We start from the raw sequence: 26,916 nt of genomic DNA, 5'->3' as shown, positions 1-26,916 counted from the left end.
CTCTATCTGCCCATGTGAAAAGTCACTCTTCCCCTTTTTTATAAGCTTACTAAAAGTACTAAAAGTATGTAGCCAAGCCTTCTGCTCTAATTCATGGACTTGGTAGTTCCAGGTTAATGGTTGCACTTGATGATCTAAAAGGTCTTTTCTAACCTCAATTATTCTCTGCTTAATTCTCTTTTTCTGAAGCTACTTGACAGTGACCTGACCCTCTGGATCAATAGCACAGCCTGCCAGCTGCAGCCTCAGGCCTCCTCTCCTTGGTGTTCACACCTCCCACCTGGCACTGAGGCAGAGAACTAAATATGTGGTTTTGTCCTGGCAGAGGCTCCAGCATGCCAGGCATTTGGCTTAGAACTCCTGTCATTGCAGCTGCTGACACGGATGCCAGGGGGAAGGGCGTCAGGCTGGCGACAGCTAACCCATGGCAAGTGAGGAACTGGGATGTGAATAAGACAGGACTGTGGGTACTGTGACAATTTTGTTTAAGTTTATGTAGCCCCTTTCAGCTGAAGAATTTAAAAGATATTTTTTTGTCCAGATCAGCTTTTCACAGAGAAAAGTAGTTAAGATACCAGTTTGAGGTCTCTCGGGAGATGCCGATGGCTGTTCTGGGATGAAGCCCTAAAGCTCTCAATGGGAAATGCAAGATAAGGAGTGGTCCTGCAGAGCTATTCCCAAACCATTCCCATTCTCGCTCCATGGCCCCTTCCTGTGCTCGCTTGTTTCCAGGAATTACTGGCCTGCTGTTGAGAAATGTGGCTTCGCTCTGGTTCCCAGCACGGTCATGAAAGAAGCGGGGGCATCCACATCCACATATGTATTCACTCGGGGAGACGAGCTTCCCCTCACACCTGCTGTGTGGCACAAAGGACCCTGAGCTCCGTAGGGGGCACGGGCCCAGCCTCCCTCCCTGCCTCAGCTGAGGCAAGCAAGTGAACAAAAGCAGGGACTTTCTCTCCCCTCTCCTCAATACCAGTGTCAGAGCCAAGTAGGAGGCAGCGAGCTCTCCACTGTCATCTCTCTCCCACTCTCTGGTCCTCCCTCCCATCCGACAAGGGAGTTTCGCACTGGGACTTCAGATCCAATCACTCTCTGCCACAATCCTTGGCTGCAGCCCACTTCTTTTTTACCTATTGTGGTCCCTGTCTTCCAAGCTGTTAAGATACTTTGTTTTTTAAATTCCTAAACGCTTTTGAGGTGCTGACCTCCGGTGTTGCAGCTTGCTACCTTATTGGAAGAGCAAACTACCAGGCGAAACTTAGGTCAGCCTCATACACTTCATTTCCCTAAGCTCCCTCAGCAGGTAGTAAGGAAAGAGGCCCTTCATGACATCTTTCAGATTTGCTAAATTAGCCCTCTAGTCTGAATCACCTTCTGAATGGACTTGTCATGCTGCATTAACTACAGAAGAAGCCTAAGGACAACCTCTGAGATTAACCTTCAACCCCACACACAGGGGTGGTGGGTACTTAGCACTGACAAACTGCATAAAAGCTTCTGAATCAAAGGTGTTAACTGAGAGTATATTACCAAACTACAGCATAAATCACAATAATGGCTATCACATTGTTGTCATTGCTACTAATAACAACAGTAAATAAAGTCTATTTCAGGATTTAAGATTAGAGTGTTTTTTATCTCCCTTGATGAAGTCCATCTACTACTCTAGAGACCTGTAGCATTAATGCTGCAAAGTAGGAACATTGCTGCCTTTTCCATTGTCTCCTTCTTACTCTAGGAACTTTCTGTTCTGCCTTTACTGTACCACTTTATTGTGACCCTTACGTTAAGGTTGCAGAGCACTTACTCTTTTGGGGGCAGTAGCTTATTTAGGGAGCTTTCCTGATAAGACAGCAAGTAGCAGTTGTGATAAGACAGGCCCAGTTCAAATTCAACTACTTACAAAACGTTCTTTATCTGAGGGAGTGAATGTTTTCCCTCTGAGACACTCAGTTACGCAGGCAGCGTGATGGACCCCTGTCATCAAAGGAGGACAACAGTAAAGGGAACAAATGTGGTAATTCGCTCCCAGCTAAGAATAAATGGAGACCTGGTCTTGCCACCCCTTTTTGCACTGGGAAGTGTCCTGTTGGGTCAGTAGGACTGCATGCAGCACATAAAGCACAGCACTCATGTAAAATGTTACAGGCGAGATATTACATATTTTAGGATCTTTGCACGTTATATCATGAGTCTCAAGACATTTTTCCAGGCTGAAAATGGGTCACTTCACACTCAAAATATAACCAAAATCACATCCTGAATTCAACATAAATCTTCTTACTATATCTTGCCAGAAGACAAGAGGGGAAATCTTTTGCTTTCCTTGCAGCCAGTTCCAGCAACTGCCCAGGTAATCTGGCCTTTGGGACAGGATACTTGAGCACCCCAGTTTGGGTTCTTTCTTGTGTCTTTTTCTCATATATGTACCCAGGGTTTTGTTGTGTTAATCCTTATATGAAGGATTCTACTCCAACCTTTCAAAGTCACCTCTCCCCAACATTTCTTCCCAAATCTTCTAGCCCCACAGAAGTTTAAAGACTATTTGCAACAGCAACTCCATACAATTGCATATGTCTTTCCAGGTTATTCTAGCTCAGCAGTGTGAGGCCTAAGCCCAAGCAGAGAGTAAAAGAAAGGAAGAAAGAAAGCAAGAAAGGAAGAAAGGAAAAGAAAGGAAGGGAGAAAGGTCAATAGGGATAATATTGCACTTTGGCCACTACCTCCACCGTAAATGCTTTGAGGAAAAAGTGGGAGTTCGTCCATTCTTGCAGCTGGAGATTCCTTTTGCATCAAGCACATCCCCAGGCAGACATTTTGTCTGAGTCCCACTGTGTACCCTGGAGCAACACAAACAACAAAACAACCACCCTGCACTTGACTGAGGCTGAGTATCTAGGTTCCACGAGCATCTGTGCAAAATAGAAAAATTAATTTAATAAAAAAGCTAAAGCTTTTCAAGCAGAAAAATCCCCACGTAATTAGATGGGTGCAGAACTCTTTTATTGTGAACAGTGAATTTTTAAGTTGTATATGAGAGGAAAAAAATCAAAACAAAATAACAGTTCCTCTCTCAAAATGCAGTAGTATGCAGGTTAATTATGATTATGGAAAGATTTTTGCCTTTAGTCCACCCCCAACATACAACACTTTACTTTTACTCTGCCTCTAGGACTTCCAATAACAAACACTGGGGAACTGCTAAATTTCTATCAATTAATTGAAATATTTATTTTATTTTTTTTAATAAGGATTCTTTCTTGTAGTTTTGGTCTTGCAAGGTTTTATCTTCTGAACAGGAAAAAAGACAGTCACTGACCTTTTCAGATGAAAACTTTCATCTTTTGCTCCTGTAGTAGAAATGGTGCAAAGCAGCAAATAAAAAGTGTAACTAAGAAAACAGAGACTGAATAAGTACAAATAAAAAACATTCTTTGACAATGGAGGCAATAATTTCACTGTTGATTGTTTAGCAAGAAAGCCTTCTGTAGCTCAGTGTACCCAGAAAGGATGGGGATATTCTTCTGTGAAAGATACTCTGTGTGTGTTTGCATGTATGTTTATACTTAATGTCAAATCTCATTTGACTGCAAATGTAACGATCTTTCTTCAAAAATGCTCCCAGCAAAGGTTTTATAACAGACTTCTATTTTACTACAGGATCACAGATTTTTTTTCTTCCATTTGTGTTTCACTAGAGACAATTAGCACAGGCTAAGAAAAACCAAGAGACGATCTCATGTCAGTGACTTCCCATATCACTCTAAAATATGATAATGGACAAAAAAATGGATTACTACTTTGTGAGAATGCTTCATCTTGAACATGAAGAGTTCATTTTGCAAATTCTCTGTTCTCAGTGCCAATCAGGTGTTGCTCCATCATCTGCAAAGCAAGGAATGAAGCGAGTGTGTCTCTGTGTCTGTGCAAATGTGACTATCATGCATTTAAGTATTAACTACAAGTCCACTCTGTGCAAGGCCAAAGGGATAATGAAGTACAAACAGGCTTTTAACTTCAGCTGCAGTACTGCAGTACCCCATATGAGCTCTGGGGCCTTAAAGTTCTCCAAGGGACTTTGCATTGCTAGTGGTTACTTTCATGCAGACATCTCTCCCCACTCACCTCTGGAGGTCCTCCTTGCATCCTTAGACACACTTAATTAACCACCACTCCCAAAAGTTTGGAGCACAAAGTGATAGCAGAGCTTGAAGTTCTGTCCATTCACATACTCCATAAATAACAAAAAAAAGATGCCATGTAAAGAGAGAGATGGCCTTCCCAGACCGTATTCCATGAAAGCAACCCACCAGAAAAGAGCTGACATAAAAGCTCTTTTCCAGGCCTGTTTATAGCTCAGTCAGCATTTGGGGACAGAGGTAAGAAAGATAAGAGAAATCAGAGAGCTCTGTTCCCCACATGATGGAGCTCAAGGAAGCTAAGCATGACTTGAGACAATCCTCAGGCAGCTCAGGCTTGCTGATGAGATCGGGTATCTCACATGGAAATACAAGAGCATCTTAAAACTCTCTCATTACTCAGTAGCCTAAAAAATGTAACTAACTGCCAAGTAGCATATTAAAAAGGAATTAAAGTTTTTCTTCTGTAATTAAACAATATGAGTGCTTGATCTCCTTTTCAAGGATAGGATTCAGGTTGCTGAGTCCATTAGTGCTTTGAAGAATGTACTGTCAGTTTTCATACCTTTTAATACTCCATTTTCTTCCAAACAATTTCAGAAGCCTGTATAAATCTCCTAGTCTTGTAAACCATATGAAGCATCTTCCTCTTTTGGTAGTGAGTGATAGAGTGGTTTGTATGGAGTAATTAATTATTCTAACATTTAAACTAATACTTGGACAAGAGACAGAATCTGGAAAAGCATCTGGAAAAGAAACTACATTTAGGAAAAAGGGACAATGAAGGAACAAAAAGAAAGGAGAAAAAATTAATGTTACAATGACCACTACCTGAATTTCTGCATAATTCTATTTAGTTCATTAACATAATGTAACTTCTTTGTTCTACTCTTGAGTCTTAATCATCTCTCAGCAAACACATACACACTCATTAAAGTCACTGTTAAAGTAAAACAGCTGAGCATGACAGGGCTGGGAATAAGGTTTTCCCAATGCTTAGCTGATAATTATTTAAAAAAATCAAACTTTTTCTCTGCAACCCATCATTGTGTCAGTATTACACAGATTGAAATAACTGTATACTGAAACAGAACTGAAAAATGTCAGGAAGTTGAGACAGACAGAATTTAATATGCATAAACCAAAGAGATATTTTCTGCTAGAATCATTTTCTGGAAGATTTCTTTCTACAGACTAAAACTTTTTCTGAATTCACAAGGTCATTTCTGTGACGAACAACACCTACAGCTGATGAAAATTAGTACAATAAAGAAATATTAAGAACTTGGAATTAACTCAAGAAATTCCAGAAACAGTTTTCACAAACAAATGAGAACACCATGTGTCTGTGTATTAGTTTATTTAATTCTTTATCGCCACTAAGAGCAAGTAAATTATGTTGATACAATTGGTAAACATATACATTCGCTAGAGCCCCCCACAATCCCACAGAGCTAAAGGAAACATTAAGGGATGTTACAGGATTAATGCTTTCATTCTACAATATGGATATATGGCTTTCATACAAGTTTTAAAAAATTGAAAAGGTAACACACTGCTAGCTTACAAAATCAATATACAAACTGAAAAAAAAAAAGAAAGAGGAACAGGGAAAAGAAAGTAACCCATGAGAAGATATCATATAGCACTGGTTTAATAGATATATACAGAATTAGAAATCCATTGAACATGATGTTCAGGCTTTAATTTGTTATTTTTGACTTTCATTCCTTCTTTCAGTTTAACACTCAAACTACAAGTATTAAGATAGTTTCTGTCTTACTTTGATTTTTCCATCTTTTTTTACCCACTTTCCTCAGTTTTTATTGGCAGAGAAAAAGGCTTTTTCTGCCTGGGTTTCTATCACACTTAACTGAAGCAGTTCGTCCACTTTGAAGCTTTGAACAAAACTCTTCCATGTACTTGGTGTGACAGAAGAGAACATTACTGTGATAGTAAGTCCTTTGGGCCATTTCACTGGCATGTGTTTTGCATTTTCCTTGGACACAGCTATCCTTAAACTGACGTGCTGGCAAGCGGGAAGAAATCTAGCTCTTCATCGTACTTTTGTATCCTCCTTTAAATAATGACACAGGACAAAAAGCTCTTTCCTTTCAACCATAGCATGAAAATGTGGCAGCACTAGTTATGATTCACATTTGGAATTATGCATGCACTTTTCTACAGTTTTACTTTCCCATATATGGATATATATAATATATGCAGTATGTATACATGTGCATTTAGAAAGCTGCTGTGTCTGGTGCTGACATCTTCATGAGGTGGCTTCTAGCTCCAAGTTGCAGCAGTACTAGTCTGCCTCTGCTTCAGGTCTCCTCAGCAACCACAACACATTCTGGATTTTCACAGCCATTTCATTCAGCTGTAAAAGTCTGGATGAACTACATAATTATAATATGGCAAGTGCAATGAATGGCCTAATGAGAAAAGTTAAGTAATGTCTTGTTGCCAGGTAGATTAGGGTGAGGGAATTCAAACAGTAGAATTAATTGACTGAAATTGGCTGTAGGTAAGACAGCCCTGCAGAGACTATCCATTTTCCTAGCTTTTCATCACTGAATTCAGGGTTAAATGTCTTGTACAGTCTTTAACTTTCAATGACCTTCTGAAATGGGAATACTTGTGAGCCTCTGCTTTATCTCATCAGTAAATCCATCCATTGAACACATGCATTCAATTTTGTTGTAGGTTTTGGTTGTTACTGTGTTTTTTCTAAGAAAGGAATAAAATCTGCAGGAACAGATTTCTCATACACAACTCACTCAAGCAGAGTTATTTAAAAGCTAGGAGATACCTACTGAGTTTTTTAGACATCTGGGATTCCAAGACACTCCATATTTAAATGGCAAATGGCAGAAAGGGCTAAAGGGTGGTAGAGCCCCACCAATGAGACAACAATAGTTGAATACAGCTGAATTCCCATGTTTTCTTTGAAAGATCTCACTTCTGCTCAGGTCAGAGTGGTGAGCCTACAAGACAGATGGACAATTTGAAGAGTAGCAGAAAGGGACCATTAGAAAAATGATTAGATTTCAGCATTTTTTAGTTTTGGTCCAAAACCAAAGTTTAATGCTGCTATGAACAAGACTAACTTCACCTTCTCCAAATGCAAACACCTGTGGGTGGATGAAGCTCTCTCCTTGCTCTACTTTGCTCAGGCAAGTCTTTCACTACCCCTGAAACTCTATGCACCATGCCTCTTCCCTTTAAATTAATGATAAAAGAGGACAGGGGTAAAGGAAACAGCTTCTTGCCACTATTTATCTAGCTAAGATACTTTTCTTTTGAGGGCAGACACTCCTGAATCAGTGTCTCTAATTTTTGAGATGATCATTTGATCATTTCTGTCCCCTAGGAAACCTTGCCCAGATTGGACTATGACAAAGGTTTTACCAGCAATCCACCCTCCCAGTGAATCCAGGGAATCTCTCGGCTCATTCTCATACTTCCTTGTTTACTGTCATCATCTGATTAACAAGTTGCCACTGTGTCTTTTAATCTTAGGACATGTTTGGCAGTACCTGATGGTATGGGCTTCCTGGGGCTGTTGTGCAACAATCCAGGAAGAAATGGAGAAAATAGCCTCAGGGATGAAGAAAGATCAGCACCATCCACAGAAGCTTAACTGAGAGGTAGAATACCTTAGCAGAATTGACAGAAAACCTATAAATGCTATCAAAATTACAGATGAGTGGGGGAAGGCTGGAAACAGGTATAATCTGTCTCTGCAAAGGAGAGAACTCAATCACAAGTCCACAGGAATGCTGTCCTGGAGAATTGAAATAGACTGAATACAAGGTACTTCCTATGCACACTTCCCCTTCTTATAAGAATTTGAGAGATATGAAAGACTATCTGTGTCATGTCAAAATGGTGTACCTCATCAATATTTTGTTTTAGAAAAGTGGTGAATTTACATGGTTAATGTTGTTGCAGCTCCTAGAATGAGAGAAAATCAGGTTGGTTTTTGTCCCACCCTCAGCATTGACATTAGCCTCAGAAAGATCAGAAATTTTCATCATATGTTAAGGAATTTCATTAAACAAGCAGGAAATGTTTGTCTTCAGATGCTCCCTGCTAGCAGCATTATTAGATTCAGGGGGTTTATAGGCCTGTTTTCATAAACAGTCTTCGTCAGTATTCACTTCCCCTTAGTTCATCCTAATGCTCCATTGTTTTACTTGAATTGTCAGCTGCCACGTGCCAAGTGGTGAAGGATATACACCAGAGTTAAAGAAGGATGTTATGTTTTCTCCTATCAATGTCAGCATACCTTGCACTCCTAAATGGAAAACATAGACATACTATTGTCTCCTTTGACTTTGCCTCCAGATGAACTCTTTCTTTGAGGTTGGAGTGGGACTTTGCTTCTCTGTAGCACTATACATTTGAACAGTTTTCATTAAGGCACAAATCAAGGAAAGCATAAAAACAAATGTGCCAACCAGTAATTCTGCTTTCTGTACTTAAGGAGCATGCAAAAGAAGTTTGTATAAAATGCTCCTGACTTTATATCTGTCTCTTCTTGACAGTCTCCAACATTTTCTGTTGATACATTTTATTATTATTATTCTTTCATTTCTTCTAATTTTTTCTCCTTTGAAAAACAGTTCAGCCCAGAATGTCATTATGGAATTAGAAGATGAGAATCAGTAAATTACAATTTAGTATCTACCCACATGTACAAATTTTTTCCCTTCCTGGAGCCTTGCCCTGCACTTCTGCTGCACTTAATAGACTGTTAAATAAGCCAGGCTGACAAGCAATGATTCTCTTTCACTATGGGCACTTCTGCCAGAAGACATGTCAAAGTCAGAAAATGTCCCAATGCTCAAATACAGTTTTGAGTCAAGATATAGGCAGGCCTAACTGCATACAAGCATTGCCTCAGCCTATGTAGAGAAAGAGAAAGGAAATATATCCAAATATACCCTAAGTTTAAACTTGCTAGAATGCAGAGTCTGGATGCAGATTCATCCTTTGCTGATGGTCAGCAATTCAACCCGCTTTTTCCAAGAGATTTGAGTGCTCAGAAAAAGGCTGTCATTTGGGGGATTTCTATCACCTCCCCATAGTATATTATAGCTGTAGCATATGAAGATGTAAACCACTCCTTCAGAGGGACATTCATGAAATGAGCTTCTGTCAGTTAAACTAGTAAGCTATACATCTATGCTAAGTCATTTGCCATTGTAACAGGATAGCACCACGAGGGTAAACACATATTTCATCTGAAGTAGCTGCTCCCACAGCACTATCAGAGAAGCTTGCCCTCCCAAAGGACGGAGAGGGTAGAAGATTAGAAAGCAAATAAGGAGAAATTTCAGCATGACTGAAGTAGAAACTGAGCAATATGGGTGGGAAGAGGTTTTGTCCAGATATTTGCCTTTTGCTTTGTTGATAATGTCACTAGTGAAACAATGGCCCCATGTAGGTACCAAGTACATACTTTCAGAGCTGACCTGACTGACCTGTTCAGTCTGCCTCTGTGTTCTGCCACGAATTACTTTTACCATCTCCTGCATAGTTAGAGTTTCCACTGAATTTCTTGTGCTGGTTTATTGGAAATTTTCTTAATTTTAAGTTTATAAACTTTAACTCCAAGTGCTGTCAACAATAAGATGCCAATAGAGATCCAAACATACGTGGATGAGTAGTACATAGGAAATGTTCTTCCTTTGCTACCAGGATTGCTGCATTTTCTTCTGGTCCTAACATGGTATTTTTTGTTTTGTTTCTTTGTTTTCTGTAAACTCTCTCCATGAGGGCCCTATATCACCATAGGAACTTGACTGGCCTCCTTCAAAAACTATTAAGAATGTTCCTTTAACAAGCCAGATGGGCAGTTAAACAAAAGGGCCATAAGGCATCAGAGGAAACACAGAGGAACTTTTCTTCTTACTCACAAAGTTGGAAATCAGAAGTCACATCTAAGATTTTGACTAAAGGATAGTCAAAGTGTTGGTCTCAGCATCATTCCAAATTCCTGCCAGCTCCCTATGAAACATGGACTAGATTAACCAGTGTAAGACAATGGTGCAACAGTGTTTGCACTCAAAGCTGAACCACTTTAAGTGAACTGATGCAGCATTTAGACAGACAAACCTTTGGTGAGTGAAAAAGTTTCTTTCTCCCTTTGCTTTCAATCAGACCTACCATCCAACTAGTTTAAATCTGAGGCACAAGCACAGGTAGACCTGATTAGACCATGAACAAACCAAATAGCACCCAGAACCATCTAAATATGAGCCTTTGTGATTTTAGATTTGGTCATTGCACATCCACCACGTGTGGGGGACATTTTTTAACTGCACCTGGGGCTCAGGTATGTCTAACAGCATAGTCGAATTAACAAGGACATCAACACAGACTGCAAGACACACCCAGGGAATCTGGGAGATGATTATGAGGCTAGTCTACCTTAAGCTATGTGCAGCCTTGGCTAGCTGGCTTCAGAAGTGTTTGGGAACATCTACAGAAGGACTTGCCTCACCGTGAGTCCGGATCAGCCGTACCCTCCACGTGAAAAAAAAGAGGGCAAGTTCTGCAATTGTAAAGTTCTTGCATAGAAAACGGTAGTGATGTTAGTCCGGACAAAGACTCTCTGCTTGTCTACAAGCTAATCCCAAGAGAGCCCTGTGATTTACTCAGACATAACACACCCTGCTGCAGCTTTGCTGAAGTCAGTGGGTACCATGCAGCAGTACAAGGGAGGCTATTCCTCTTGAGCAGCAGGCAAGCCTGCAGCCTACACAAGTAGCAAAGCTTATTTCTTGCTGTTGAATTTAAAGATTTAGAATTTAGAAGCAATGATTTTGAACTTAGTTTGGGTACTGAAATCCCTTAGGTTTCATCTAAAAATTTTGGTCTGCTGGTTGTCAGCTTGTTAAACAACCCTTTAGCTTGGGACAGACCAGTGCTTTTCCAGGTTTTTTTCTACTTTGTGACTTTTCTCAGGACTCAGAATCATTTAGATTAGGTAAAATTGAACAAACTGAAAACGAGCTGGCTATATTTTTTCTTCCCAACCCCCTGCAGACTATTTAATAAAAAATCCCAACTATTGTTATGTTGACTAGTTTTTCCAAGGTCTTTTTGCTTATTTAAAAATGAAAGAAAGCAAAAGGTACTGCTTTTGTATTTCCTTTCTGTTTTACTAATAGAGAAACAAAATTTCATTTCATTCCTATTTGTTTCAAGTCCCACAAGTTGTCCCTTTTTGATCAAAAATATGAACTACCTCTGGCAGTTTCTAAACAGATTTCTTCTGTTATTTCCCACCAGACACACTATTTTTCAACCAGCTATAATTAAAATAAACAGGAAGATTGCCACTGATAAAAAAGGGAGCTGGGTCAGGCAGAATCACAACAATTTCAACTAGATCTTTTATGAAAAGGTTATTCTCCCTTCTGGCAAAATAAACAAATAAAATAAAGCATTTTTCAGCTCTTATAGGTAAAACAGAGGACACTACCTCAACACTGACATGTTAAAAAATGGAAAGTTTTGCTATTATTCCACTTGGAAAAATCATTGCTAGAAAATAATGAAAAATTAGGACTGTTCTACATCCAGCCATTGAAAGATTTCAGATTTACTGCCAACATCCAAAATATGGCCAAGGAAAGGAGTGTTACTGGGTTTTATCAGCAAATGGTGACATCTTGGAATGAACATTCACCACAAATCCAAGAAAATTTTGTATTTGTAAATACTAAACAAAATGCCCCCATCCTTCCCTTAAACAAATAATTTCATAGAGTTATCTAGATGTAATCAGAAATTAAGAAACAAGCCTCAGGTTTTTTTAGATATAAGGTCCCAGTCTTAAATATAAATGCATCCAGCCAGAGTCCTGTATTCATACTGGCTTCAGCAGAGCTCCACACGGGCTCAGGTTCTGCTTGCATGGACTAATTACCAGATTGAGACCTATGGCAAGACTTGAGAAAAAAAAATATTTTAAAAAGGTCTACATTGTTCAATATACAATAGAAATAATTTTCTAAATGAGTTTGGAGTCTTTATTACAGGCCTCTAAAAGTTGTTGTTAGGGTTATACATTAAAAATACTAAAGTAATAAAAAAAGGATTTTTTTTCTGTGTTTGCTTGTTTCCTTCTATGGTACCATTAAGCTATAAATAATTTTAGGATAAAATGCCTAGGTATAAATGAAACTGTTAACTGATCATGTTTGCTGATGTCCCTTTCTCAAATTGCCCAAGTTGACTCCATTAATCCAGCATCTTCTCTTGTTTCTTGCCTTCCTTTTTCTTCTTCTTGGATTCTGTCAAGATAACAATAACAATACAAAAATTAGTGTCTAGCAGGCACAGCAATAAGTTTTATTTAATACTTCTGAAAGTTCCCTTTTTTTTCTTCATGTACATAAAAATTGTTTCCTCATTTTGAACAAAGAAAGGGAAATGAGAAGGAAAAGAAGAAAAAAAAAGAAAAGCACTAGAGAAGGCACTAGAGAAGGTGGAAAGGGGATTCTGTGTCCCTTTCAGAACCCTTCCTATCTGAGTGGCTGACCCTGCTTGGCATGCAAAGCATTGTCTCAGAAACTTGCTTCGAAAATAAGAAAACAGCAGGCATCTCCTGGAGAAACCAGGTCATGGCTCAGTGGAGAGCTGGAAGAAAGCTTTGCACACACTACCCACACACATACCCTTCCCTTGCTTCCTCTCTGTCTCATTGTTAGTCTTTGGCTGTCTCTGAATATGAGAGCAACTCCAGAGCATGGTGAGAAAGCTCACTTGTTTCTTCAGCTCCTCCACTGCCAACCCTTCCCCCTTTGTCTGGGACAAACATCTATGTACTCTCAAGAGGAAAACAAAGCTTGGCCTGGAGTCATTAGAGCATGGTCTGTCCACACAGCTGGTACTGATAGGATGAGGAAGGGACTAAGGATCACCTGCCTCTCTGATTAATTTGGGAGCAATAAGGGAACAATATGAATGTACTAGTGAAAATTTATATATTATATTACCATCTGCAATAACATTCACTGCACTCTAGGGCAGTGTGGTATTCTACAGGTAAAGCAAATTCACAAAGGCATCTAAAAAATTAATATGAATTAAGAGGATTGGGTGCTCTTGTGTCACATGTCACCTTGTAATGGGGAAAATAACAGTTCTCACTGGGAGCATGAATAAATCCTTGTGGATTCCAGCACAAAAACCAACATAGCAGGTGCCACGGAGAGACAGCAAATGAGCTTAAGGTGGTATTGTTCTTTGTGAACGTGATTATTTTCTCTCTGAACCATTTGCATAACACAGATAGTCTAGTAAACATCAGTTCTGGTAAAACCAACTTATTTTTATTAAAGCCAAGGGAACTACACCAACATCTTTCAGCTACGGATAGGGCCAGGTGTCTTCAACAGAAGGCAAATTTAGGTTGTCACGTTTCTCTGATGGTTATTTTTTCTGTTTGCCACTTTTTCAAACCAGCAATTTTTCTTCACCTTTTTCAACAAGACAAAAATTTTTTCCAATAATCCTTTAGTCAAAGCAATATAAAACACATTTTTAGTGTTTAGTCGTATAATCTCTCTAAAATCTCTTTCCCTTAAAAACTTTGCTTAACATTTGAGGGGATAATAATTTAAAAGAAGTAATTTCTTTTCATTTGAAAATGAACAATTTTTCCCCTCCTGCCTTTGTGTGTGCTTGCATGTGTGTATGAACGTCTGCAGTTTGGAGCCATTCACAGAATCTGATGCTATTTTACAACCTGTCACTCGAAAAAGCCATTTTTCATTAAGTTAATACCTAATTTGCTTTCAGCTAAAGCTTTTTTTCCCCTGCAAATTTCCTGTATCCTTCTGAGCCTCTTTTACCTACATCCTCCACTTCCTCTAATTTTGCCTCTGTATCACTGACCCTTCTGTATTCTGTAATGATTGTGCTCTCTTTCATGCTCTCTACCCCCCCACATCACCACTTTCTCAGCACTCAAATCTGTAAAATCTATTTAGACCCAGCACAAGCGTAAGAGTACTATGCAGACTTCAACCAAATTTACTAAAATGAGACATGTAAATGCAGACAGGACCCTACTGAAGAGTATGTGGAGGTCATGGAAGGGATGAAGCGACCACTAGGAGAAGGCTTTGATCTGGAGTCACGTGATCACATCAGGTCCCCATACTCATAACTCCTTCCAAATTATCCTTGTGATAATTTGCACATCATCCAAACTGCCAAACTCATCTACCTACAAAGACAAGTGACTGTGCTTTGTGCCTCAGCAGGGTAAAACTGTCATGTGCCAGATGTAATTCCTCCATCATTAAAGGTACTGGCACCACCACAGAGTTGTCTTTCAGGCAGGTAAACTGGATTGATGAAAAGCATATTTGCTATGTGAAACGACATGCACACACAGAGTTGCAACAACATAAAAAAAAAAAGGAAGAAATCTGCTCAAATAATTCCCAGTCCTTAGGCTCTTTTAAAAATCATAACACAGACACCAATAACCATGTACTGACCTATGAAGAAGTTAATGTTCATATGCTTATGCACAAGTCTGCTCACAGCTACACTACCTGTTTTGATTATGATCACGCTACAGACAATGGTCCACAGCAAACAAAGTATAAAGTTACATTAAGATGCACTTTGCTCATGTTTCTTCATTGCTTAGGCCTACTCTTTACATTTGGGTCATTCAGGTTTTTATTGTCCTCATCTCTCTTTACCATATGCTACTATTTCAACTTCTATGACATACTATCAGGTCAGCTCACACAGCCACACTGGGAACCACATCACCCTGATCAATTCACCAGTGTTATCCTTCCTGGAGTAACCAGGCATGACTGGAAGGGTTGTCATGTGCTAGCTCTGACACCGCGCTCCAAAGGCTGACCAGCTGAGAGTACTATGCCAATTATCTGAAAGCTCAACAGTCCCATAGTCCAACAACAGCTGTAGCTGATAATTAAGTGAGGGAAAGACACCCTTGATACACTGTGTCCAACAATCTCATGCAGTTTCACATTCCGTACGCGAAAATTACAGAAATTCAATTCAGGTTAGCACAGATCAGAGGTAATACCTTCGGTTCAGCCATTGGCATCATCCTACCTGGCATCTTAATGTGGTCCCAGCCTGCCATCAGAAATTGTAGTAACCCATCAAGCAGTGCCCATCAAGCCAGTCTTTATGATGGGGAAGCCACTAAGCTGATCTCCACATCTCACTGGCCCTGCAAAGCAGCTTGACCACAGCAACACTCACCACTGAGCCAGAAGGAAGTAGGAAAATCTGCACAGTGACAGGCACTACCTTGAGCAGAACACTGTCATTTGGAGGCACTTTGGGTCAACAGCAGCCTTTTTCACCTCACCTGCCCCATTAAGTGTTATATTTCCAAAGACAGACCATGGATCTGTGCACCAGCTGTCCATTGTCTACAGGGAAGGTGTTTGCTGAAGACAAGTGCTACCAATTATGTTGAGAGCTACAATGACAGAACCACATGACCAGACGAAATTCAGGTTCATGTCAGCTCACACAGAATTTTAATCTGAACCTGCTCACTGCCCTTTTTGTTTTAAAGTTAGGTGGCCCAGTTGAGCCAGACAGCAGTTGGAGGAGCCTTTATGAGCTATCTGTAGTAAAGTTCAGGATCCAGAGAGGAAGGAGCAAAGTTAAAATCAGGATGATAATCCTGTATTTCAGAAGAGGAGACTTTGGTCAGTTCAGGGACCTGCTCAGCCAGGCTATGTGCCTAACTGTGAAAGAAGTATCCTACAAGCCATTTCTGGTTCATGGTCCACAAACTGGAACATCTCAATATAAAACCTTATGAAAAGTATGCAAACATGTTTGATACTTACACTTACATTAATTTAAATACATTAAATGCCTTATCAAAGGTATTTCTCCTACAGATACCAATACCACGGCCAGCACTTATGTGTCTCTCAACATTTGAGGTGAGCAGGCTTTGCAGAGGAGGGAATAGACAAGGGTAGCTGTTTGCCTGCTGTTCCAAGAGCACCAAGAGCCCCAGACAAAGCATCCTTCCACATCTGGCATGGGTCACACAAAGCCACACTGAGAAAAGTAGAAGTTATGTCTTCTCACTGGCTTCCTTCACATCAAGGAAATACTTACGTTTCCCCTCCTTGTGCCTCCTTGCAGCAAAACGTAAGTACTGGAAGAGTGAGCTACGTACGCTTCCGAATATTAACAAGGATGACAAAACAGCCCTCAGTTTTTGTGTGTGTGTTACTGCATACACTTTCCTTCTTCTCTCTTATCCCACAGAGAGGGGCTGCCTAGCCATACTCTTGCTCATACGGAGGCCAGGATCCTGGACCAGGGCACATGCAAAGAGCAAATTCCAAAGGCCTGGCAGTCCTTGCAGTGTGCAACAACTAAGCACTGCTCAGCCATTCTACTCCCTTCTGAAACCAACACACTTCTTGCAAGATAAAAAACAAACAGTTCTGCAGGAAAAAACTGTGTCAATGCACTGACACTGTATTATCTGATCATTCATCACCTGAATAACCCTACAAATTGTTTTATGCCTTAGAATTAGTCCCAGGATTAAAAATTGTGTAGTCATGCACTAGCACTAGACCCATTTCTGTGGGCCCATGATGACCAGTAACAAATATTCTAGTCAGGATCTTACCAAGTAAGCAAATGAATTTTATAAGCAGAACTTTCTCTATGCAGTTTGGAATGGCAGCAGTCCTCTTTAAATAGTCATCTTTATTCCAGAGCCTCATTCTTACTATGCAAGCAGCAAATGAAAGCAATTTAGTTGAACAGGAGCCACACACCATTTGAAGCCAGTCTTAATGTATAAGGCACAAAAGAGAGGTAATTACATTTTAATGGAAGTCAGGCTTTGTAAGCCAAGATTTGCAGGCATTTATTTTCATTTGTTGAAAAGAAGGTAACAATTCACTCATGGCACTGCTGAACTCCTGTATGTAAAAGTCAAGCAGTGTCCCTAAGGCAATATAAATCATTCAAAATAGCAAAAGTTGTGCTGAGGAAAGGTTAGAGTAAAAAAATTCCACATCAGATGTTCAGGACACAGTTTTGCCAGGAACTAGCATTCAATCCTACTGAACACAGAGCAAGGCATGTTTTTGAAAGGCCTCTCTACCTCTCATTGGAGCAAATTTTCCAAAGCACCAGGTTGCTGTGCTGGTGCAGAAAGCTTCTGAATTTTGGGGATGAAAGGTCAATGCACATGGAATGGACTTTGGTGAAATCAAGGATTTTATCCTTTACAGAAGAAAATCTCACCCTAAAGGGGTTCGTTCTGCTCTCTAGGAACAGAAATGGTACAATCTTGTGATTTCTACAACTGTAGTAACAAATCCCTGGGTTTACGAAATACCCTTTAAAAATGGTATTTCTTTTTCTTGTAGAGAAAGAGAACATTTCATGGCCATTTAATTCCTGTTCTTCCCATTTTCCTGTTCTATATACAGCATTTATGAATTCCAAATGGTTTAAGAAGGAAAAACTATATTATGATAGCAACTGTGTTCCATAATGAATTCTTCTGAAAAGCCTCTTGGAGCAACTCAGTTCTACTGGATGGGAAAAAAAGCAATACTCCACTAGCTAAGCAGCAGTATAGAAAGCAAGTCTCCAAGGATTCAATGACCTTAATGTGACTTATACTTCATCAATATATTACAATTTATTTATCCCCTATATTTTAGCTCTGTGTTGTTTAATGACTTTCTCTAGTTGTCTGTGTTCCTCAATTTCTTCACTCTTCCCCATAAGGTTTTGTTCTGCTTCTCGCTTTACTGAAGTTCCATTTTGGATAGACTGATTTGTTCCCTGTTGAACACAAGATGGACTCAATTCAAACCTAAAGGGTGCTGCTGCACCATATAGGCCAGGAATTCATGCTGCAGTGCATGTTATGGATGGGGAACAGCTACATTTATGCCTGTAACAAACATTGACACATCTGACAAAGAAATGGAACCAAGGAACCACTCATGGAAAATGTTTCAATTATTTTCTTTCTCCTTAGAATAACTGTGGGGAAAAATTAATCCAATTTATTCTAAAATGAGCCACAAAACTCTGAAACAATCTTACACAGTCAGAAACCTTTTCTTGAACCTGACATACAGATGTAAGATGTTTAAAACCTTCCCATCACCATCCTTACTTAAACTAGTCAGGAATTAAGGGAGCTTTTATTCAAGAGGTAATTTGCTGAAACAAGGATTTTCAACAGAAAAGTTTAATTTTGGTGATTTTCTTCATTCACGTATTTGGGAGAAAAGTTTCAAAATAGCTTAGGGATACAAAAGACCACAAAGACACACACATTCTCTGATTTTGCTGGGTGGCCTAATTGCCCAAAGGCAAAGAACATGAAAATTTCATCTAATTTTCTTTACATCTAGGTCACAGGTATCTAAGATGTTAGAATCTTAAGAGTAAGTATGCAGAAGATTGCAATGGATAAAGTTTTCAAACCAAGTCTGTTTTGCAACTGGAGACTGTTGAATGGGTCTGGCTAACTGGAAAATTATTTCCAGAAGCAGCTCACTTTGCTTTTCTGTTGTTGTCTTCTTCTCATCTGCCTCGGGTGTATTTATACTGCTGCTTCTGTAGGATATGGACTTCTTACTGTTCTTAGTCATGTTCTGTGTTCAGCACAAGAGGGACACAGTCCCAGCTGGCTCTTCAGCCCTCTCTGTGTCTATGCTGTACACAAGATCCCTCTTAATGCCAGCAAGACAGGTGCAGGCACAGACTGATATTCAGAGTTTACTCTCTGCATTCACACGTCTGCAGGAGACTGCTGAAAACAGAAAGCATTAATAAAACCTTTGGACTTTAACATAGACCTCTACAGTAAAAAGATCACATATTAAGGCAGTATATATGTAAACCTGAGATCCATGTAATATGTACGTATATAAATATATATATAGTATATATAGATTGTTATTTAGCAGAAAGTTATTTGTGGTATACTGTGAATAGAGAACCTATTTTATTCTGTTAGTTCCTGAAAACCAGGCACCTGCAATTCTCAGTTGTGCTTTCTGCATCTGCCCCAGATGAGATCTACCCTCGGGGCACAGGACACAGGTTTGGCTTTGATCACTGCACACTCTGAAGAGTTGCCAGCAAAAGATTTTCAGTAAGCAGAAATAGAAGAAAAGATAGAGAGATGGCAATGTGGAAAATGAGATGGAGGGATAAAGAAGGGGGGAAAAGAAAGCAGGCTTGAAAGGAAAGGAAGTGAAGGAGTAGAAAAGGAAAAGAAAGGACAGAAAGGAAGGGACAGGGCTTTCTCTCTGTTTCACTGCTGGGAACAGTAATGAGTGTAAACATTTGCTGATGGCATATCTTTTATCACAGCAAATCCCACAGCTTAAGGCATTTTCATGGCTCAAGGGCACTAACTAATGCCAAGGAGGCTGAGCTGCTCTTGCAAGCCAGGAAAGTGAGACAATGAGCATGTAACAGAATTGGCACACACAAGGGTATTTAAACTTTCACCCACAAAGGTCTGCACTGAACCCTAAAAGAAACTCCTGCAGGTACTAGACAGTTAAATGAGAATTTGTCAAACCCAGTTTTTCATCTTTTGGGACAGCATAGCAAAAAACATAATCTGAAAAACAAAGCAGGGGGTCAGAAAACATGAGGGTTTAGGTTTCCCATGAAACATCACAATGTTTCTCTTTTCAAAAACACTCATAAAAGCTGCAGACCAACTAAAAATTGAAAAATACTTAGTTAAAAAAAAAATATTCATTTTCTCCCTCTCCTACATGTGTTTCCTGTTCCCTGGAATTAGTGTTGTGTCAATCAGATTGATATTATGCTGTGATCTGGCAAGGCATTCAAATTATTTACCCAAACACTGTAATTTTTCAAGGGTACAAAAGCAGTCTCAAGGGAGACTACAGTGCAAAGCCTCCAAGAAACATAAGGAAATGGAAGCAGAAAAAACACCATTAAAAGGCATCCAAACTTTATTAGTTACGGGCTGCACTGGAAGCTTACAAGCAGCTCGAGGCAGGTCCACACTAAGCACCATTGTGTTTTATTTTTCTTATATGGTTTGCTCTCATTCCCACTTAAATTGAGAAAAATCATATTTCCATATGTTATGGTAGCAAGGAGCCAAAACACAGAGATATGTCGCAGAGACCAAAGTTTCCAATGAGTTTTACTTCATCTTGAAATACAAGCCTTGTCCTCAGGCTAGCAAGGGGCACAAGGAAACACAACCAAGCATTTAGTACCCAGTCTCAGTGCTCTGGACCACTGCTACTTCTCTTGGTTTTCACATTTCCCAGCGCCATAGGGCATAAATTATTCATGGCAAAACTGCTTCTCACAATGTTTATGCAGTGTTTAGTACAATGGCACCCTTTTTCAGCTGGGGCCTCTGGGCACTCATGCAATACAAATAATCATGGTGATAGCAACAATAATAACAGTCAGCTATGCTGTTCCCACTGGGCATCCACTGCCAGTGTCCTGCCCCACAGAGCTCAGATCACTGTATTTCACTACAGGCTAGTGGTCAGTGCCAGAGGCCATTCTTCAATAAACCTGTCTCACCCCTCAAAACAGGAGAAAAACCTCCCAATTTTGCCTTTCAGATTTTTCTTTAGCTATCACAGCTGTTTCCTAATATGAGAAAATCCCTCATTTTTAAAACTAATTAGTTTGAGCAGATCCTATTATTTTGCCTCCTGTAATACTAATTATTACACTAGCTGCATGCCTGCACGACTAATGAGTTACATTAAAGATGGGGAATTCTAAAACCTACAGAGGGAGATACAGCATGACTGTGAAGCCAGAACAGGAGACACTAGCACCAAACAAAAGGAAATTGCAGTCCTAACAAGTCATTGCTTCTCACTCTGTGTCCCCTCCAGCTGCTCTTTAGAAGCAGACATTTTGTTACTGCACAAAGGTAAGGTTGAGGGAGGGCACCCCAGAAAAAACAGCTTGTCCAACACGCAACATGGAGTGGTTCGATTTTGTCAGAGCAACACCCAGTTAGTCTGAGCAACAAACAGCTCAGGAGAGCAATTCACTCATACAGCACCACTTTCAGCTCCTTGTAACAACCAGCAGCCAAGTCATCCTGTCAAAGCGCAGTCAGTTGTCCTGGCAGAGCACTGCAAGATGTTCTCTCTGCAGGTTGAAATCTGCCACTGGAGCTCTCAAAATACACATTTTTCTGCTTCTATCACCAGTAAGTAAAGACAGAGATGTACCTGTTCATTACCACAAGCACATCTCTAAATTTGACACCAAGCTCTCTGAGAAGACCCAAGGTAAGACTGTTTGACACTGAGTTAAGTCATCTGATGTTACCACCATCAAAACCTAAGACCCTAATTAAAGACTGCAGTTCAGACACTCACCTTGAAGTCAATTGTCACATTCTGATAATTTTAATTCCAGACCAGGATAAAAGGGAGCAGCAGCTACTAGATGTGTGCCTAGACCTGCCACTGATACTTGTGTCAATTTGGAAAACCATTTAGCCTTTCTGACTTTCAATTACTACTTTTCTTTAAATTGAACTTCCCGAGCTCCAAGGAGTGATAGCAGGATGAGCTAATTGCTGCCTGTAAAGATAGATAGATAAAAGAAACAAGGCAGGGCATATTATTTATATTCCACTAAACTCTTAAATAAAACTTTTCAAATTCTATGAAATTATTAAAAACACACAGAGTGCAGTCTTTCCTCCACTGTAGTAGCACGCATACACGCACACAGGGAACTGCATTGACACCTTGTAGGCTCTAAAATGCTACACCTGATGTGAATTACACAAAAGAGATTACAGCCATTAACAACTCAGGTAAGTCTTGCCTTCGTGTGGGAAATCTTTCCAAACTCTGCATGTTGGAGGATGTGATGTTTGGTCGGAACTCCGATTATTAAAAGACAACAGTGCTGTAAGCAGTGTTAATGTTTGCCAGCCTTAGCTGGAATTGTTCTCCTATGTGGCAAGGACTGAGCTGAGCCAGGATAAAGTAACTCATAGATCAGATATACTGTGAATTGACAAAAAGTTGTAAAGGGAGATTTATTAAAAAGAACTAAATACGGGAAGGTGAAAAATTTACCAGAAAGGAGCATAATTCAAAAAATGAAGGGTACATTGCAGAAAGGGCAGACAGACTGTTTATGCTATTTAATTTTATCTTAAGCTGAACAACAAATACCTGAAAGTACAAGACTTATGGGGAGAGAGAGAAAGAGCGAGAAACATAGAATGAGTGTAAAAAGAAGTAAAGCCTATCAGGCAACACAGCTCAATGAAAAGAAATTCCTCTTCTCTTAGCAGCTAAAGTAAAATGTTTTCTGAATCCTGACAATACTCCATTCTTCTGCTTTCTAGATGGCTGGAACCCGAACAACCATCAATCAAATTTGGGTGGCTGTGAAGTAGGACAGATGGAGTATGTCAGAAGTGCTTTGTGCTCTTCAGTGCAAGCTGGCCATTAGAGCAGCCACTTGATAGAAGTGCCCAAGACTTTCACATCTGTCAAGATAGTTTAGGGAGACCTTGAACATCACTGGCCTTGCAGATGCTGATTAGAATATGCAATTGTATGTGCTAGAGGAGAGGTGGTTGCCTCCACTGGGATTTTTGTGATAAAAATTATCCTTTCAGCCCGCCCAGACTATGACAGGCTTTCTCATGACCTCATTTGTATACTAAATACACAAACCACAGTGTCTGGGATATCACTGTCACTTTGCTGACAATCTCTCTGCCCAAAGGCACAATATTCAAGAGCAAAAGATGTTTTTCATTCTGTGTTAGCTACACTTTAGCACAGCAGCCCAGGACCAAGTTTCTGACTTCCAGCCTGAGCAAAGCTAGGGAGAAAAGAGCTCATCAGAAAGCCAGATAAAATTCAAATTCAATATACAGCACCGTACTCCAAAATGTCCAAGTGTCATAGACAATAATCTATAGAAGTCAGATGCTCAGAAGAAAAAGGTACTGCCATGGAGCAATTGTAAATAATAAGAAAAAATATATATATTTTTCTATTTATTTTCCAAAATAATGGGGAGTGCTTCAAAAAGACTTTAACACTTTTCTATGAAAGCTGACTAACAATAAAACAAATCCATAAAAACACTTAGGTCACCAGTTTATGAAGAAGGCATTGATACCCAAAGTTCATGAGTATCTCCTAGTTTAATTTAGCACAAACTATACTTTTATCAACAAATCTGCAAAATTATAACCCTTGAGATTTTTCTACATGTATAATTTCCCTTTGTGTTAAGAATAGAACAAGATCTTAGGAACAGCAGTCATTTTTGAAATCGTTAAGTGAGAGGAGAGAGACATATGATTCTTGCTACCAGCAAAGTTACCATATGTTCACAAGCTGGAAAGATGGATAACCAACAGTAGGGCAGCATCCACAGTTAAGATCAATTTATTTGCAGTTTTCTCAAAGAGCAGAAAATGTGAGGAGGAGCTTCAGGCACCAAGTCACATCAAGGAAGTGTGTCAGGTGAAATTGGATGCGCAACACTTCATTGGTGGGGCCTAAACAAAATAAGCTGTCTTACCCTCACAACTTCTGGGGTTCTTAACTAATCACATTAACTAATTTTTAAAAAATGTAAGAGTTAGGGAGAATTGTGAAGGTCTTAGATAAAGATGTTTACTTCACATGCAAGCAGCGATCAAAATTTAAATCATAGTTAAAATATTTGGTGGATATAATGAACAATAAAGGTAGTATTGCAACGATATTTTCTTTTTCAACACAGATCTGTAGAGGATGTGCTTGAAATACTGTATACGGTCCAGTCTCTTCATCACAAAAACTATTTTGCAATAATAGAAGGAATTTAGGTAAGTCCAGTAGTGAGTATTCTTATTGTGGATAAATTGTTATACAAAGAAATATGTAAGTCAGAGGTTTCAGCTTTAAAAGATGGCAAGTGACAAAAAGTGACAGAAGATACATATAACTACCATTGATTAGAGAAGCTAAATGTGGGCTTTTGCTCAACTCATTTTCAGTATGAAACCAAAAGGAAAAGTGATATATTGGAGAGGTTACAAACACAAGTTAATAAAAGAAAAATTTCAGTGCACAGGAAAGGAGGCTAGTCAGGAAAATCACGAAAAAAAACGCTTTTTCTGAATATGTCAGTATTTTTCAGTGCAATATTCTCAGTTCACATCTGCTTTTGGTACTCCTAACTTGTTACTGTCAGAGATGTACTCATTGGTGTAGCTCTTAAAGCATACACCAGACAGAAAGGTAACCATCCAGCAGTAAAACAGATTCCTGGAACTGATAAACCCAACTTAGTGCTCTGTTGCCAGAGCTCTCAAATGCCAGGAAGCCACTGTTCTGCTACCCCAGGCAATCACAGTAGGAATTGGTGGCCCTTGACCAGCGTTTACAGATGTAGCTGCATATCAACACAGATCTTTTGCAATATTGTGCCTCAGAAAAAAACGCTGCTGCTTCCAAATAATATATCATAGGCTTTTTCTCTTGTAGTCTTGAGACACTGATGCAAAGCTATGTGTGAAAAGGGAGCCTAATATATACCTGCAGTCCATTCTAAGCTCTCAAGTAATAATCGAGTTCTTATTTCTCATCTCCAAATAAGGAAATTTATTAAAATTCTAGCTATAGATTGAATACAGTTTGATTTTTTTCTTTTATCTAGTTATGGGTAAGGACTTACCTCCAACTCGTAATTTCTTTCACCTCAGGAAGAAAACAAATACTCTCATTCCAGCCAACATGTCAACACTATGACTTTTAACTCAGAAATAAAGTCTAGTAGGGCAAAACATTTCATACAGTACTAATATGCTTGACCCAATTTATTATTCTAATTCCTCCTACTGGTGCCAACACACTGTCCATTGTAGCTCCTATGTAGTTATACCCACATACCTGCAATATGGACTTAGCCCAAAGCCCAGGCAGGCTGTGTGTGTGTGACTTCCATGTCTGCCACTCCTACTAATGCCAACAGCAGATGAACAAGCAGGTGGTATGCAGGAAGATTTCAAAAGTAAATCAGGAGAGCAGAACTTCTGCTCACAGTTATTATGACCAAACCCCCACATTTGTACCTATTTCTTCTTTTGCATTCCTTCGAATCAAATGAAGTCAGGTTTCCTAATTAAGTAAAACCCCATATCTGTTTGCTGCAGCTGTCCCAACCGGAGCTTCAGTTTCAGCTATAGCTCAGTGATGCCTAGAATCAGTTAAACTCCAACCCAGCAATTTCTTAAGCTCTGCCTTCAAAACTATAACTTGAAAACAAGTCTGTACTGCCCAACAGCCCTGCTTTCACAAAACAGTGCTGTATCAATGTCCTGCTTTGTCTTCCTCTCCCCTCTTCTGGCAGCCATTCACAGAACATACTGACTCCGTGGGAGCAAGACAAGGCAGAGAGCTACTGGTGGCTCGAGTGGCAGAGGCCTTCTGGCAGCACAGTGGGAAGCTTCATTCAATAAACTCCCAAATGCTACACAGGCATACAAACTTACTAAAAAAAATCCACAAAAAACCCCAAGGAAACAAAAAACCAAACAAGTCAAAACCAAACAAAAAAACCCAATGAAACGAAAAACCACAAACAACCAATAAAAAACAAACAAAAATAAGCAAACAAAAAAAAATCCAAACCACAAAAACAGGAAGAAAGTCCTTGCCCCCCAAACTGTTACACAATAAAAATCACACATCTCAAAGCCCTCCCTGCATCCCCACCCAATCATTTCTACCCTCAAATGATGTTTATTGCTGCCATCTCAACCAAGTCAGCTGGCCTCTAAAAAGCTAGTTGTATCCCTTCTGCTTCACAGCCTGTCACTATCTAGGCAAGTTTCAGACTCATCTAATAACTCCATGGATGGTGCGCAAGAAAAAGCACTTACAGCTGCACTGACTACAAAGCAGATGGAAAAACACACACAAAAAGCACCTGCAACCTTGTCAAGCATCTCCCTGGTTGCACAAGCAGAGCAGGCCACCTGCAGTTGCTCCTCAGATCAATGGTGCACCACCATCCACAATTTGAAAGTTGCTTGTCCCAGGTGCACCTGTCACACCTAATCACATTTATTTGTGTTATTATCCAAGTATTCAGAGCCTGGAGGGCGTTAAACCTTACTGGTTTTAAGCAAACAAATGTCAGGGTAGCATAGCTTGTATAATCCACTTAAAACACATTACTTCTGCATCTCAAACAAGATCTCACAATTTTAGCTCCCACTATAAATCATCCCACACATGTAACACCTGTTACTCCAACAAAAGAGTACATTAAAAGGCTTTAATGATTAGAAAGAATATAAGTTTTTCTAAGGGACACCTGGAAACACAAATGCAGGGCATATGTCTTTATGTGCACTAGGAATTACACTGTCAGTCACATTTAAATAAGAAATATACTTTCTGTACTCTCCTTCCTGCTATATTTGAATAAAGAATAAACAAGCCCAAGGGTGCACAACATTTACATATTTCAGTGTGCACAGAGCAGAATATCCTTTCAATGAGTCCTGTCCAGAAGGAAAGTGGTTCTTTTTTCAACTAGTCATTAATCAATACCAAACAAAACCTATATAAAAGATGTCTTTGTCAAGGGATATTTTATCATGCTATTATTGGTCTGTTCCCATCAACAGGTGAGTTATGAAAAGAATCTGCAGTCTGGCAGTCTTGTCACATAA

At 39.6% G+C, this 26,916-nt stretch overlaps 1 protein-coding gene across 1 annotated transcript in view; it reads right to left on the bottom strand.

The window, feature by feature from the left end:
• Positions 1-5,487: 5,487 nt before the first annotated feature.
• Positions 5,488-26,916, bottom strand: part of PTN (pleiotrophin) — an 80,547-nt gene continuing 59,118 nt past the window's right edge. Inside the window, exon 5 of the mRNA XM_051784776.1 lies at positions 5,488-12,454. Coding sequence (XP_051640736.1) covers positions 12,402-12,454 — 53 coding nt within the window. The 3' untranslated portion in view covers positions 5,488-12,401. The remainder of the gene's footprint in view (positions 12,455-26,916) is intronic.

The sequence above is a fragment of the Manacus candei genome, unplaced genomic scaffold (genome assembly GCF_025592945.1).
Source record: "Manacus candei isolate 608988 ecotype Guabito, Panama unplaced genomic scaffold, ASM2559294v1 h1tg000018l, whole genome shotgun sequence".
Lineage (NCBI taxonomy): Eukaryota > Metazoa > Chordata > Aves > Passeriformes > Pipridae > Manacus > Manacus candei.
The sequence above is the reverse complement of the archived record's forward strand: the minus strand, read 5'-3'. Positions and strand labels throughout refer to the sequence as shown.